The 11,955-nt window shown below is 37.6% G+C and overlaps 1 protein-coding gene across 1 annotated transcript; it reads left to right on the top strand.

Annotated features, from left to right (window-relative positions):
* The first annotated feature begins 819 nt into the window (after nt 1–819).
* On the top strand, nt 820–3,627 carry LOC121049714 (protein Iojap-related, mitochondrial-like). Its single transcript, XM_040507709.1, has 5 exons — nt 820–849; nt 1,770–1,964; nt 2,099–2,186; nt 2,596–2,693; nt 3,565–3,627. Exons 1-5 carry the CDS (start codon nt 820–822, stop codon nt 3,625–3,627), a joined length of 474 nt encoding a protein of 157 aa, XP_040363643.1.
* The last annotated feature ends 8,328 nt before the right edge of the window (nt 3,628–11,955 follow it).

Raw genomic sequence — 11,955 nt, 5'->3', positions numbered from 1 at the left:
TGGTTAAACAAAATAAAATGGTAACACTACTGAATGAATAATCACTACTGATAATATCTAGCTAAACTCTCTTAGGGAGTGCACATGACGAGATGACGGATGATATGAAAGCGCAGACAAATCCGAGGAAGGCAAGTCCATTTGCTGCGTGAGACATTCTGAAATATTTGTAATAGTAATCACTCCAATCTTTTCCAATGACCCTCTGAAGTTCTCCAGTCATAGCAAACCCTGCAACAGCTCCAGTAGCTATTATAGTTGATACAACCTGCAAATTAATTTGACTGGTTATAAAGCAATGTAGATTCATAGTGACAAGCTTAATTTAGTGTAAAAACCGGGCATTTATAGTTTCTACATTAAGCAATTATTTGTGTGCGCGAGTAGCGCGCATAATTTATATGTACCTTGTCACCGTAGAAGTCAAGTAAGATGTTTCCTTGACCGTACTTTTTGATGCGGATAACTGCAATTACAGTCTGCAAGATTGAATACGCAAGTCCAATAACAACCGCGGCAGCCATGTACCTGGGATTGATTTAAAAGAAAAAGAAATTAAGTGCATGAATTGACAATATGAAAACTAGCATAGATAATAAGTTATGACCAAGTAAAAATAACTCATGATCGATGTTGCCAAAATAACTTTTATGTATGTAAGTCTCTTGGTTGCATCGGATCCATATACAACTAGACTATACTAAATTATACTAATGAAGCCGGATTATTGTCAAAAGTGCATACCGGTATCTGACACGATCATAGAAGTGAAGTGTCTTCTTCGTGTACAGATAATTTGACCTAACATTGGTGACAAGGATGACCAATGACATGAAGAACAAAGTTGCGGTGAGGACTCTCAGCTCAATATTAGCATACTTTGAAGATCTAGGGGAAAGCACTACTTGTGTGTGAGTTTCCATCTTAATTTGCTATATCAGAACACTGTTAAGAGAGTAGGAGAGAGTCAAGCTGAAAATGGTTCAGATCATGATGAACACGTGCACTACTAGAATAATGTTAATAGACATCATGTCATAGACATCAGTCAGGAATTCACGCGATGTAAAAGAGATTTCTAACATCAGTTCTTGAAAATCCGATTTCTATTTGTATAATTAACATCGTTTATCATTTTGGACCGATGTCTGTGTTTTTTTCTAAAATTTTGAAGAAGCATGGAACGACTAAGTTACAAAATTGAGGGACGGGGGAACACAATTTTTGTTGCCTCCAACACTTACTCAGTTCCCACTTGACTACACTCGGTCAATTTTCTCTCTCAAACCCTAAACACCACGACACCCGACGAACACCCGTTCTCCTCTTCCTCATCCTCGGTCTCCGACCAGCACCCAACTGCTCTCTGCCTCAGCCTCCGCCTCCACTCTCCTCCTTCTCCGCCTCCGCCTCCGCTATCCTCCTCCTTCTCTTCCTTTGGCACATCTGTTATCTCATCTCTCTTCTTAAATTCACCAGATCTGCCAAAGACGCAGTCCACCCTGGAGCTCCGCCTTGCCCTTCCTCTCAATTTTCGCGCATTACCGCCATACATACTGTGGGTTTTAACGAAAGGACCAGCACGTCCGGAAAGACGTCGCTACACCCACCCATTTGACAACCCCGAACCCAGTAGCGACTAAGAGTAACAACTAACAACAATAGTCCCAAAGAGAGGTGCGATCTCATGTTGGCCGCTCTACGCTCCCGATCGTCGTCCTCACTGCCTTCTTCGACAATGGAGGCCAGGGTTTCCATCTCTGCACTAGGCCTTCTCCTCCTCCGCAGCCAAGGAAGGCCTGCTTGATCTCCAGGAGGTCGAGACGGTTCTCAGCGAAGTCAAGGCCGACGACGTCAAGGTCATACCGGCGAACAAGCACTGCAAGTGGGCCGATTTCATGGTCCTCGCCACCGGAAGGTCCACCTGGCACGGCAAGAACATCGCCCAAGCCCTGATTTACAAGGCAGGTAATTCGGCTTCCAACTTACTAATTTTACCTATTTCCGATTGAATAGAGTAGAAATTGAAGCTTTAGTAGAAAAATTTAAGTTGTGAAATTTCCTATATGATTGGGATTCCACTTGTTTATACGAGTAGTCTAAGAAAAAGCAGAAAGGAGCTCAGCGCGTGGTGCTTCCCACTGTTGAAGGGCAAGAGGGAGGCAAGTGGATTGTCATTGACTCTGGTTTGTGCTCTGCTCTTTGGTGTATCATCGTTGTGGTGCTCTAAGAGCAATGTTGATTTTAAATTATGCACAACTTTGTTTGGTACAATTGCATAGACCCACGTCGGAATAGTTGGAGAACTAAGAAGTTCATATATTCACATGGCAGCAATCTTTTCTGGCCATCGATATTGTGACTTTGAGATGGCATTAATAGGAAATAGTAGTTCTATAAAGTGCATTCTAACTAGATATCAGAATAACGAATTCTATTTCTGTATTTTCTATTGTAAATTTCTGAAACTACTTTGAAATCTATAATACAGTGTTCACAATGAGTGCACAGTGATTAAGTCCCTCGCTGATGGGGGGCGATATGTTTTCTTTTTTTGGTTTTTTGGTTTTGTAATAGTCATCTTCACTTTTTCAGGGAAAGTGATAGTTCATGCTCTTGATGAGAATGCTAAAGCTTACTACAATCTGGAGACTCTTTGGACAACAAAGCTGTCTGAGAAAGAACCAATTCAGGTATGGTTGAAGTTTACAAATTTGTTTTTTTTTTTGCAATATGTGCATCATATACTCATACTTTATACCATCCTAATCCATCTCATTATTGGAAAGCTCATTCAGATCACCCAATTAGTTTGCATTGGATATAGTGCTCCCTCAAAAAAGTCAAGTTATGAAGTAGCTACGCATGTTACTGTCATCAATTTGTTATTTGATGGTAAGTCCTCAGAAAGCATGCACATATTCAGTTCCACAAACCAATGGCATGCAGTAATAAACTATTATTTTCTCATTACCATTGGTGATGCAAATGTTTATAATGTTGCATTGAGGATGCAATCTATTTTTGGGCCGCCTTCGGAAGAATTATGTAGGATATAGTTTACTTTGTTAATTTTCTCATTGTTGATTACAAATGTCCACTGGTTGTCTTCTATAGCCTGCATTTTTGGAGGATAAATCACTAATTCCTGTCAACCTCTGGATGAACAATGCTCAAGCTAGATCAAGCACTCACTATGATCCACACCATAACCTTCTCTGCTTAGTTTCTGGCTGTAAACAAGGTCAAATAATTTTCTCTAATCTTTTGAATGTATTGGGCTGCTTCCAACTTCATAGTCATTATATATGTTTATATAAAGAATGACTTGGATTGAATAAGAAAGAAGTTTGTTCAATTTTGCACAACTTTTGTCTATTAGAGTTCTCTTGGTTTTTTCTAAAACAAACTTGTATGCTTCACAGTGAGCTTCTTGTTGCCAAACAAGTAATGTTTCCAAGTTTTGTGACTTGTATTAGTTTGAGATGATATAGTGGATGTTATACAGTTTGCAAAAAGCTTCATTTTCAGGGTTTGAAACTTTGAACACATTTTATTTGTTAGGAAGCAGATCTTGAGGATTTAAGAGAAGGTCAGAAACAGATGATGGCATTGTTCCATGAGTAAGGTTAGAATTTATTGGCTATCAGTTTGGAACTAATGTTGCAGTTTTTATGACAAGGTTGTTGCAGGCTAATATGCTGGCAGCTGGTCTTGATGCTTCCAATCTAATACTTTATGCATTTCTGTATACTCCATTAAAGCAAATTCACCCAGTAAATACATGGGTTGGCGCTGTTGTTGGTGCTATCCCACCACTTCTAGGGTAAAGTGTTCCCTGGTTCTATTTGAAATGTTCTTTCATTGAAATTCTTGCTCTGTTAGTAGCTTTAGTATCTTTGACTATTGAAAAAATGTGTTATGATAATGCTAAGTAGCTATAATCTAAGTGTTTGTGAGTGTGCGTGCACACACCTTGTGCAATTGCTTTCTGCTCTAGGTTGGGCCATTTACTTGTTAATCTCATTTTCTATGTTTCTTTCCTTTGTGTTCATTCAATTTCTCCATGCTACATTCTTATGCCCTTATGAAGTTCATGTGTTTGTTTTTTTGGGCTCCTACTTTTTACTCCTACTTTTGATAATAGAATGATAGATTTTGCTTCGTATAGGTTGGGTACTGACGGGATTGTTAACATCTGATTTGGAGGTTCTCTTAAAAATGTTGTGAGCAAAAACATTTCAAGGGACTGCGGATTCAGGGCACTTACCGAGGCAAGTAACTCTACACCAAGCACAGGTCGACTTTATGTTTCCCATTTAAGCATGTACTACCTGATTTTGATCTCATGACATTCACTTAGGTTCACTTTTCACCACTACAGCGCCCAAAGGATCCTTGATATTCAGATTTACTTTTGACATTGTGTGATTGTTTATGGATGTGATTACTAGAATTATACGAATCAAAACTCTGTATTACAATATAGCACTTCAAAAGTAATCCTTTACAAAATTATCATATTTTTCATTTGAGGAATGACTTCTAAGGCATTGAGGTTTGAATGATCTCTTAAGTTCTTCCACTCCCTTGATTACTAATTGAAATTGGATGCTGGATTGGATACATTGGGTGAGTTGGTAAGAAACCTCATTATCAAGTAATCATGTTTGCAGAACTTGGTGCACTGCTCTCTATGATCAGTTGTTGGGGTTGAAATTTCGAATGAATGGTGAAAAGGAAATTGTGTTTGGAAAGTATAGCTTAGGATTTTCATTTGTACTGGCACTGCATTATACTTTGAACTGGAGTGGCCTGAACACAGTTTCATGTGTGTAGTTTTAGGTTAATTTTTAGAATTGGATTTCCATATTTTGAATAGAGAAGATGGAATTGTGTATGACAAGTTTGGTTATTTTGATATTTCCCGCAGGTACATTCTCGATTCTCAACAAATACTTTCCCCAGCTAGGACCTTATTAGCCACAATGGAGAAATCAATACCCTTAGAGGAAATGTTAATTGGTAGGTTATGGAAATTGTTATTAAGCATGCCTTCCATCGATAGCCCCCCTTAAGTTTTAAAATGTCATAAATGAATTCCTCACACATATATGAACTTACTCAGGATGAAGGCACGTGAGGGACTACTTAAGTGTACTGACTTGGTTTATCAAAAAATGAGTTAAAGAAGCTGTTACCAATTGTGGATGCCAGTTCATCCGATTCTAGTAAATTAGAGTACTTTCTGTTGCATGCACATAATTTATTGAAATTATATTGATGAGAACTAGTATGTGACCCTTATCGAAATAGAAGGAATTGGTTATTTTATTCATATCTAATGTGCATAAATTTAATTTCCTTTATCTGTATTCCCTTTATGTTTTTAGCATAGTGAGAACCACATTTGAAAAGAGCTATTAAAGTCTTAACAATTGTAATTTGTTTGAACTAGCTTCTCAAAAGATTTTACTATTCATTAGGCACACGACATACTTCTGTTATGACGCCTCCTCAGATTCTTTTGGATGCCTTAAGAAAGGCATTCTTGACCATAGAAGCAGTATGCTTGATGGTTATGGATGAGTGCCATCGGGCTACCGGAAGCCACCCTTATACAAAGATAATGAAGGTTGATTTCGTTGTTGTGTTCCTCCCATTTCTTTGTTGTGATTTGTTACGAGATATGCATAGTTATATCGTTTGTTGTTGACCAACTTGGCAATATTTTCTCTTTGGGTGCAGGAATTTATCACAGGTCTAGTACTCTAGTATGAAGCCAAAAGTTTTTGGAACGACGGCTTCACTGTACTTCGGAAAGGTAATAAATTGCTATTATCTATTGTTTCTCGTCACTCTTGTTTCAATGTATTACTATGTTTTTTGTTAATATAGAGGATTGCTTTTTACATGTCCATTATTGATACAGAACAATACCGCTAAAATTTACGGATTAGGTGTCTCATCCACAATGGACTGTGAAGATCAAATATCTGAACTTGAAAGCATTTGATTCCCAGGTAACCGCCTTTTTTTTTTCTTTTTTCTTTTCTTTTTTTGAGTTGTCACTGTGAACTACTATTGATGGATCATATGTGGTGATTTACTGTGTTATAATTTGCTGTGATTTACTGTGTTATGACTTATGTTGTGTTATACATTTCTAGTGGGCGGCAAAGAGTCGGAACTCATATACCCAAGAGCAACTTGATGAGGTGCGCATTGAAGCGGCTGACTACTTGCAGACTTTGCCATTGCTAGAACTTGACAAGCAATATAATTTTGAGTAATGCTAGGATTTGCTGACCATTTTGTAGTAGATGTAGTAATATCAGGATGAATTGTGAACAAATTATACTGCATGTAGTTATTGCAGTAGTGGTATCTTCTACACTAGCCTTAAAGTAGGTTAGGGTTTATTGTGCAAAACTTTTGAAACTACCTCAAGCTCTAATTTTGGATAGAAATTAATACAATTCCCTAATATTTAAATTACATTTGAATTTCATGTTATTTGTCGATCAGCTTTCTAGTACTAAATTCAGTAGGAAAGGGATATGAAAAAAACATCAGTTACTGATGAAGAACTGATGTCAGAAAACAGAAATTACATCAGTTTGAAAACAAAAACCGATGTCAGAAAAGAGAAAATACATCAGTTTGGAAACAAAAACCGATGTCAAGAATGCGAAAATACATCAGTTACCAAACAAAAACCGATGTCTAGCATTACTATGAACATCAATATATAAACAAAAACGATGTCTACTATAAATATAGACATCGAGATATAAACAAAAACCAATGTCTAGATCACTATGGACATCGATATATAAACAAAAACCGATGTCTGGTATAACTATGGACATCGATATATAAACAAAAACCTATGTCTGGTATAACTATGGACATCGATATATAAGCAAAACTGATGTCTAGAATAACTATGGACATCGATATATAAACAAAACCGATGTCTAGCATAAATATGGACATCAGTTCAAACTATACTACAGAATGTAGATTGAATGTCTAGTGAAATATTATGTACCAAACACACGAAAAGCTTATGAACCACAAGCAAAAATTTATGAGAACCGATGTGTAAATATTATCAAACATCGTTTCTAAATCAGAAACGATGTTAAAATGGATAATTGTGCTGTTAGACCTATATTTCATTAAGCATCTAATGCCAAAATATGAAGGTTTGACAATAGCTAAACACACCAAAATGGTGATCACATTAACGTTTTTACATCGGTTCTGGACATTAAACCGATGTCTCGTTGCAAAATAGACATCAGTTGTGAACCGATGTCTTAGTTTTGGCGATCTTTAACATCACCCACTAAGACATCGGATTTTTTTTTTTTTAACATCAGTTGTGAACTGATGTCTATGAACTTTATCCTAGTAGTGGTGTCGTGATTTGCTGCGGTTTGTTACACCAGTAACAGAAACAGAGTAGTATAAATAGTCATGCTTAGCTATTTTTCATTTAGTTGAGAAAACTGTACGGTTACTAAAGTAGTAAAGTTCAATACAATTGGTTCTCTATTTTTTCTCTCTGCCTTTCTTCGTCTTCTTCCTCCTCTAGCTGAGGGTTTCATTCACCATTGTTGCTTCAATTTCCAGCTTTTTTCACTGTGACTATGAGTTTTAGCATGGTATCAGAGCCCATGGTGGCCTGACCAGTGCTCGATCACTCTTCTTCCGCTGCAATTTCACTCTTCAAAACCCTAGATTGATTCAAATTTGTTCAATTACCAAATCAAATACCAAATTCATGTGCAAATACGAAGCAAAATCATCAACCAAAGCACGATTTCAAGTAGATCTGTAGCTATTCATTCTCAATTTCTCAGTTCCTCTTCTTCTGACGTTTCGTTCAAACATTGAGTATTTTGAATCATACAAGAGTCGCAAGATTCGTAGTTGTTCATCTTCAAATTCCAGAAATCTGTTCATCTCAAGATTCAACCTGTCTCAACCTCAACAATGGCGTGCTCATCAAATCAAGCATGTACTATTATTTCCGTTCGACTCGATGAAACCAATTATCACATTTGGTTGTTTTTTATGCAACATTATCTTCGTGGCCATGGTATACTCAAATTTGTCGATGGTTCATATCCTTGTCCATCACAATCTGTTATTAGTAATGATGGTTCACTCTCAGCTAGCAATTCAAATGCATATGAGCGTTGGCTGGAGCATGATAACTTCGTTATTTCTATGATTACCAACGCACTTTGTCCTGATGCTCTTACTTTGGTAGTTGGCTGCCAATCTGCAGTGGAGGTATGGCTTACTCTCAAGAAAAGATATGCTAATGTATCTAAGTCTCATATAATGCAATTGAAGTCTGCTATGCAAAGTATACAAAAGGGATCTGATTTTATAGAGAAATGCCTGTTGAAATTTAAGAGCATAATGGATCAATTAGCTGCAGTTGGTGTTAGAATGACTTATCAAGATGTGAAAGTACTGATTCTTGCTGGTTTACCTAGTGAATATGGTCATACTAGGCAAATTATTAGAGGCAAAAGTAATGTTGATTTGGAAGAAGTGAGATCTTTGTTGTTGTCTGCTAAATGTGAAATTGAATTGGAAAATAAGTCTGCATCCTTAGCTCATTTTGTTCCTTTTGGGATGCAATCTATCTTACTCTCTTCCCTTGATAATCATGGAGTCACTCAGAATAGTATAAGCCCTTGTGTGAACTATGACATGACTAATATGCATCAATATAGTGCTTCCCATGCAACCACACAATATGGCTTTGTCACTCCACAGACCACAATGACTGCAAGTACTGGTTTTGCTGTGCCACCCACATCAGTTACTTCACCAACCACATTTCAGCACAACTTCAATTTGCCCAATGGGAGCTGTCAGTCTATGTCATCTATGGGAAATAACACATTCATGATGAACAACAATTTGGGAACTGAAGGAAGCTACAATTCAATGCCATCCCGATTTGATTTATCACATCAGTCAGCTGGTTGTCTTGCTCAAAATGATTGTAATGTGTCTGTGTCATATGGTAATCAACAGCAACAAGCTCAATGAATAATTGCAACTACAACAATCTTTCACAACAGATGCAGTGATGCCGCAACAGCAATTGTCTCAGAAGAATGCACAAACTGTAGCATCTAACAATGGTTATCAGCAGGGTGTTTTTAGCAACTCATATTCTGAATTTCTGATGGTGGCTACTCAGATGACAGTGTTTCATATCCAAATGACAAGGGTACAAACAACTACAACAACAGGACCAATAACAATAATGCAAAACCAAGAAACACAGGGAACTTCAACAATGTCATTGTTTGCCAAATCTGTGAAAACCCAGGTCATGGTGCATGGAAATGCTTTCAGAGAAACACTCGGACACAAAATGGTGCCTCTACCTCATCTGTGATATGTCAGATATGCAAGAAACCTGGGTACTCTACCGTAAGCTGTAGATACTTGAAATTTTCAACCAATTCTCACAATGGTCATCAAGCAATTCTTGCCTATTGTCAAAATACACCACCGACTCATGGAGTGTGGCACATTGATTATGGAGCTACAAACCATATGACCTCCAACAGCAATCACTCACCACTGCAGAAAGTTCTGAAGACACATCACTATGCAGCAATTCTTAAATTTTCAATTCCATATTTACTTATCCCTGCTGCAACCTAGTACTTGATAATCAAGCACTAGTTTCAGGGGGGATGTTAAGAGAGTAGGGGAGAGTCAAGCTGAAAATGGTTCAGATCATGATGAACACGTGTCGTGATTTTTTGTGGTTTGTTACACCAGTAATAGAAACAGAGTAGTATAAATAGTCATGCTTAGCTATTTTTCATTTAGTTGAGAAAACTGTACGGTTACTAAAGTAGTAAAGTTCAATACAATTGGTTCTCTGTTTTTTCTCTCTACCTTTCTTCATCTTCTTCCTCCTTTAGCTTAGGGTTTCATTCACCATTGTTGCTTCAATTTCAAGCTTTTTCACTGTGACTATGAGTTTTAGCAAACTACACAAGTATATAAATCTTTGATGATATATATTTAGGCTAAGCTCCTAAACCTTTTAAAGACAAGTTTACTAAGACCCTGCATGAAATTGTTTCTCTCATTTGGCAAAACCAAGGGAAACAAACACACGATGACAACATAGGAAAGTGTATACGCAATGTGCCATTTTTTGAGTTCATTTCTGTGTTGCATAGTACTCATCGCCCTAGCCATTATGACAGGTGGAAAAGACAGCCAAATCAAAAACTAGATGGGGTGGTCTTTTGAGATTAGGTCAACTCTTGTGGGTTGACTTTTGCTTGAGATTTGGCTGTGTGTGGTGGAGGTGGGTTTTACCTGGTATTCTGGTATATGCTTATACATTATATATGGGATATTTAACATGGCGGCAGCTAGGTAGACTGGATGTTTACGTTACTGTAGACAAAAACTTATAATGAAAAGGGTTTTTGTCCATTTACTCCATTTTTAGGGATTTTTTTTCTCACTTTCCTCATTAAGATTTTTTTTTTTAATTCCCCCTTACCCAACACTGTAAAGAAGTCTTCCCTAATACCCAATTATATATATATATATATATACACACTATTTTACCCTCACCCCTTTGTTACTTAGAGAGAGAGAGAGAGAGAGAGAAATGGAAGAGAGAGAAACCATAGGAGACTTCGTGGAAGCCCCGTCACCGGCCGTGGGATTCTGGTCACAGGAGCGCCATTAAGCTTCAGAGGCTTTCTGGTGGGTCTGATAATCTCATACAAGCCAAAAATGAATTTTCAGGAGGCGATTTCGGGCGTGGGGATCAAGGCGATGCCTATAATCTCAGCGCTCTGACGAAACCTCCTGGCCTCTGTCCAAAACCAGCTCCGACGAAACTCCTGGCCTACTCCGTTTCTGCGTCTTTTGCATGACCACCATAACCCAGACTTCTACAGCTTCCGGTGACGTGGCAAGCTTGGTAAGAGTGGCGGCAAAATCTGAATCTAACAGCGGCATTGAGAGAGAGAGATATATATATATATATATATATATATATATATATATATATTGTTGGCATGGAAGTAATTCAGTAATTAAGTCGAGGGCAAAGTTGTCATTTTACTTTAAATAGGGTAAGAGGGAATGAAAATCTCTTGTTGGGGTAAGTGGGATAATTTTTCCTCATTTTAGTGTTTTGGGTCAAGGACCCTATGAAAATAAGGTTGAAGAATCCAAATTTTCATAAATAAATATACAAAAGAATTTTTTTTTTTTTTGAGTCAAATAGTATCCACATTTCATACTAATTTGGTGCAGGTGTTTTGACTTTGTGATAAGCTTTTGGAAATCATTGATGTTATGATTGGAGGTCAACTTCGTATCAAAAAAACAATTGGAGGTCAACTATAGCTTGATTCTATTATCTTCTTTTGGTTGAATACTTGAACAAAACACATCTAATTGTAAGTAGGATCGCTCAACCTTCAGTCATCGACCCAAGTGCTTTTACAATCAGTAATCGCTTAATCAAATAGTCTGAACCAATTTATCTTAATAGAAAAAAAATGGTAGAATCTTGATAATTTTTTTTTTTTTAATAAAGGGTTGGTGCGGCTGCCCTCAAGGCTTGATTAATGAAACTGCCAAATAAAAAAAGGGGGACGGGACATTGAGCCTACTATGTTGCCGCCAGAGGATAAATCCGACGACACTTAGTTTCACCATGCCACTAGGAGACTGAGACTATTTGACCAAGCAAGAAACTCACCCCCTACCTAGAGCAGACATGTTACTACCACTAGGAGATTGCGACTATTTGCTAATGCAAGGAACTTTCTACCTTCCTACAGCAGATAAGGCACTCAAGTGCATAAACTGGGACCAAGCCCACCTCATCCTACCACGTAATGGTAGCAACTACTTATTAACCCATCT

This window comes from Rosa chinensis, chromosome 1 (genome assembly GCF_002994745.2).
Source record: "Rosa chinensis cultivar Old Blush chromosome 1, RchiOBHm-V2, whole genome shotgun sequence".
In the NCBI taxonomy this organism is placed as follows: Eukaryota; Viridiplantae; Streptophyta; class Magnoliopsida; order Rosales; family Rosaceae; genus Rosa; species Rosa chinensis.
This window is presented reverse-complemented; position numbering and strand designations above follow the sequence as displayed.

Excerpts from the sequence above, each read along its gene's own strand:
- LOC121049714 (XM_040507709.1), top strand. The coding sequence starts at position 820 with ATGACCAATGACATGAAGAACAAAGTTGCG. Across the intron at positions 850-1,769 it reads ACATGAAGAACAAAGTTGCG|GCCTTCTCCTCCTCCGCAGC; the intron begins GTGAGGACTCTC and ends TCTCTGCACTAG. Across the intron at positions 2,187-2,595 it reads GTGGATTGTCATTGACTCTG|GGAAAGTGATAGTTCATGCT; the intron begins GTTTGTGCTCTG and ends TCACTTTTTCAG.